Source organism: Gloeophyllum trabeum (genome assembly GCF_000344685.1).
Source record: "Gloeophyllum trabeum ATCC 11539 unplaced genomic scaffold GLOTRscaffold_00169, whole genome shotgun sequence".
Classification (NCBI taxonomy): domain Eukaryota; kingdom Fungi; phylum Basidiomycota; class Agaricomycetes; order Gloeophyllales; family Gloeophyllaceae; genus Gloeophyllum; species Gloeophyllum trabeum.
This window is the reverse complement of record NW_006920578.1, coordinates 1-3,814: the sequence shown is the minus strand read 5'-3', so window position 1 is coordinate 3,814 and position 3,814 is coordinate 1. Positions and strand designations below refer to the sequence as shown.

General features: G+C 54.0%; 1 protein-coding gene across 1 annotated transcript; it reads right to left on the bottom strand.

The window, feature by feature from the left end:
- Nucleotides 1–2,568: 2,568 nt before the first annotated feature.
- On the bottom strand, nt 2,569–3,099 carry GLOTRDRAFT_134429 (uncharacterized protein; the record flags this gene model as incomplete). The annotated part of the gene is made up of 2 exons (XM_007873417.1): nt 2,569–2,988; nt 3,025–3,099. 2 exons carry the CDS (start codon nt 3,097–3,099, stop codon nt 2,569–2,571), a joined length of 495 nt encoding a protein of 164 aa, XP_007871608.1.
- Nucleotides 3,100–3,814: the final 715 nt, after the last annotated feature.

Below are 3,814 nucleotides of genomic sequence, written 5' to 3'. Positions count from 1 at the left end.
GGTGGCTGATCAAACCTCACTTCAGAGGTGCCCTTGGGTGTGTCCAAGACGTGCAGAGTCTGTCGGTGAATTCCAAGCCTGCATGACCCACTGAGCCCCAGGTGGAGCACGCTGGAGCACGAGCGATGGGGTTTGGCGGGTTGGGTGCCTACCGAGATAGACTCAGGGATCTTCAGAAGGGGGGACGCATGCAACGGGGGAGAGATTTGACCCCTTTCAGCCCCCACTGTCGATGTCCGTGCCGGCGAGGGAGATCGGTGGAGGCTGAATGGGACAGTCTGGCGGCTGCGGTGCCTAAGCAAAGAGGCTCACAAGGGTGGAAATAGGGTGCTGCAACAAAGAGCAGAGAGAGGGGAGCGATTCCAGCCCCCGCCGTCGCGGGTTGCAGGCCGTCCGCACACAAGCGCCCGCAGGGGGGGAGGGGGGTCTCGGTGGGTGTTTCAATGTTGACTGGGAGGTGCGTAAACCCCCTGCCAGATAGTCAGAAGGGCCGAAAAGGAAGTATTTCCCGCGACGGACGGTAGGCCAGCCTACCATCCGTTCCATATGGGTAGGAATCCCTGGACCAGATATTGTTCCAAGTCGAAATTAGTAGAAACTCAACGGTGGACTCTGACAAGTACGATGGGTACTAAATCAGACTCGTAATAGATGCAATAGGGGAGTCCAACAATCCCCATCGCACTTGCATTATTGCTGAGCGAGGAATCCCTTGATCACACTTACCCACTCATCAAAATTAGTAGAAACTCAACGATGGACTCTGGCGAGTACGATGGGTACTTAATCAAACTTGTATGAGATGGAATACAGGAGTCCAACAATCCCCATCCCATTCGCGTTAGTGCTGGGCCAGGAATCGCTTGATCAGGTATTCTTCCAAGTGGAAATTAGTAGAAACTCAATGATGGACTCTGACGAGTGCGGTGGGTACTGGATCAGACTCGTAATGCATGGAATAGGGGAGTCCAACAATCCCCATCACACTCGCTATAGTACTGAGCGAGGAATCACTTGATCATGTTTAATCAGTAGTTGAAATCCATAGAAAGTGAATGGAGGACCCTGGCGTGTGCGGTGGATACTGAAGGCAACTTGTAATGGGTGGAATAGGTGGGAACAACAATCCCCATCACAGTCGCTCCACTTCTGAGTGAGTATTCACTTGATCACATTTAATTACCAGTCGAAATCCATAGAAAGTGAATGGAGCACGCTGGTGTGTTCGGTGGATACTGAAAGGGACTTGTAATGGCTGGAATACGGGAGTGCAACAATCCCCATCACAGCCGCTTCACGTCTGAGGCAGGAATTGCTTGATCAGGTATAATTCCAAGTCTAAATCTGTGGAAACCCAATGATGGACTCTGGCAAGTTCGGTGGGTACTGCATCAGACTCGTAATGAATGGAGTAGGGGAGTCCAACAATCCCCATCGCACACGCTTCACGTCTGAGTCAGGAATTGCTTGATCACACTTAGCCACTAGTCGAAAACAGCAGAAACTCAACGATGGACTCTGGCAAGTTCGGTGGGTACTATATCAGACTTGTAATGAATGGAATAGGGGAGTCCAACAATTCCCATCGCAGTCGCTCCATTTCTGAGTGAGTAATCACTTCATCACGTTTAATTACCAGTCAAAATCCATAGAAAGTGAACAGAGGACTCCGTCTGATGTGTTTGGTGAATACGGCAATAGACTCATAATGGCTCCAATAGGGGGGTGCATGAATCTCTATCACAATCGTTGCATTTCTGTGGCAGGAATCCTTTGATCACATTTAATGACCAGGCAAAATCCTTTGAAAGTGAATGGGGTAGTCTGACGTGTTTGGTGAATACCCAAACACACTCGTAATGGCTGGAATGGGGGAGACCATCGATCCAGTCCAGATTATTGGAGTCTGTGAAGTGACCTGTATGTAGGCAACGTATCGAAGTCCTATCATATAAAGCCACATAAGCGAAGCACCTACCCTTACCCATGTTGTAAGTCACAAAATATATTTTATTCTGAGATTTGCTATGATACAATGATAGATAGTGGTCCCTACTGTATTATACATCATACAGTTATATACAAGGCATCAGGGCATTGTATACAAACCGCGGTCGCGGCACGCGCGCGACTCACAAGAGCTGGGAGGCGACGAAAAAAGAGAAAAGAAAAGATTGAAGAATAACTGCTCACCCAATCTCAAAGATACTTGGTGCATCGTATTCCTACAGTCATTGGGAGCCAGAATCACCAGCCCTTGAGGCGGGGCGAGGCATTTCGGCGTTGGCGCGATGCACGACGTCGGCGGCGGTGACAGTACATTCGCGGCGCCGACAGCAGTCGCGGAGGCAAACGATCGCCAAAGGAGGGTGGGTGTGGGTGATAGGAATATGGCCCCATCGAAACGCGCGAGCTGACGTGCTCTCTGGGGCCGGCGAGAGGGGGTTGGGTGGAAGGGGGAGGAGGAGGGTAGAAATAATTTGATAGAATATTAAGCACTCACCCGATCGCAAAGACGGATATATCATCGTATTCCTATGACCCGTGCGAGTCCGAAACACCGCGCGTCTACGCGGTGCGAGCCCTTTCGACGTCGGCGTGATGCACAAGGTCGGCGGCGGTGACGGACGGTTCGCGGCGCAGCCACCGTTCGCAGAAGGGAATGGTGGCCGGAGAGGGTGGGTGTGAGTGATAGGAATATGGCCCCGTCAAAACGCGCGAGCTCGCGCGCTTCCCGGGGCCAGCGAGACAGGGATGGGTGGCAAGGTGGGGGGAGGGCCAGAAACAAATCAATAGAATAATATGTACTCGCCTAACCGCAAAGACGCGTACAGCGTCGCATTCCAACCACTTTTGCAATCCTGAGACACCAGCCGTTGAGGCGGGGCGAGGCGTTTTGGCGTCGGCGTGAAGGACACCGGCGGGGAGGGCGACAGCGACGACGGAGCCAGCGGCAGCGGTCCAGACAGCGAGCTGCGGCCGGTCGCGCTACCCACAGGGTGAGCAAGATGGAGGACGCCGAACGTTGGGCGTTTCGGGGCCTTCCGGAGCCGGCGCGAGGGTGTCAAGGGGGAGGTGGGCAGGAAGGCCACAAAACATGAAATACAACATCGACGAGAAAGAGCCGCGTGGTGGCTCTCTCTCGTCAACGTCCCGGCACTATTAGTAAGCAGGAACAGGCGTCCGCTTGACAGCGGACGGCCTGGCGAAGGAGGGAGGGGCGGGGAGGGGTCGGGAGGGGCAAAACAGGAAATCGAAGATTGTAGCAGAACGGGTGCACAGATGTGTGCACCCTTTTCTGCCACAGCTTCAATTAGCAGTCCCCAACCATAAATGACCTCGAACAACAGAACGCGAGTGCGTTCTGTTGTTCGACGTCGGGCGACGCGCGCGCGGGTACGACGTCGTCAACGGCGTCAACGGGCATCCCACAGCTCGGAGCGCACCTCCTCGCGCTAGTGTAGCACGAGGAGGTGCGTTCTAACCCAAAGATGCCTACCTGGCGCCTTCGGGTCCGTCGCGAAACGGGGTTGTATGGAGGGGGGGCTGAGCCCCGGTAGGATTGAGAAGAACTCGACGACGAGACAACGCGCGGCTATAGCGCATGTCTCGTCGTCGTCCTGACTCCATAGGGAGTCAGGAAATCGCCTCCCATCCGAAGATGAGAGGCCGGGGAAGCCGGGAGGAAGGGGGAGGGGGGAGGGGGCAAAAAATGGAAAAAACCTGAATATAAAGATAACCGCGCCGCCGATTTGCGCGGCGCTGGTATCGTTCGCTTCGTGAAGTCGGCGAGAGTCGGAAACACGTCGAAACG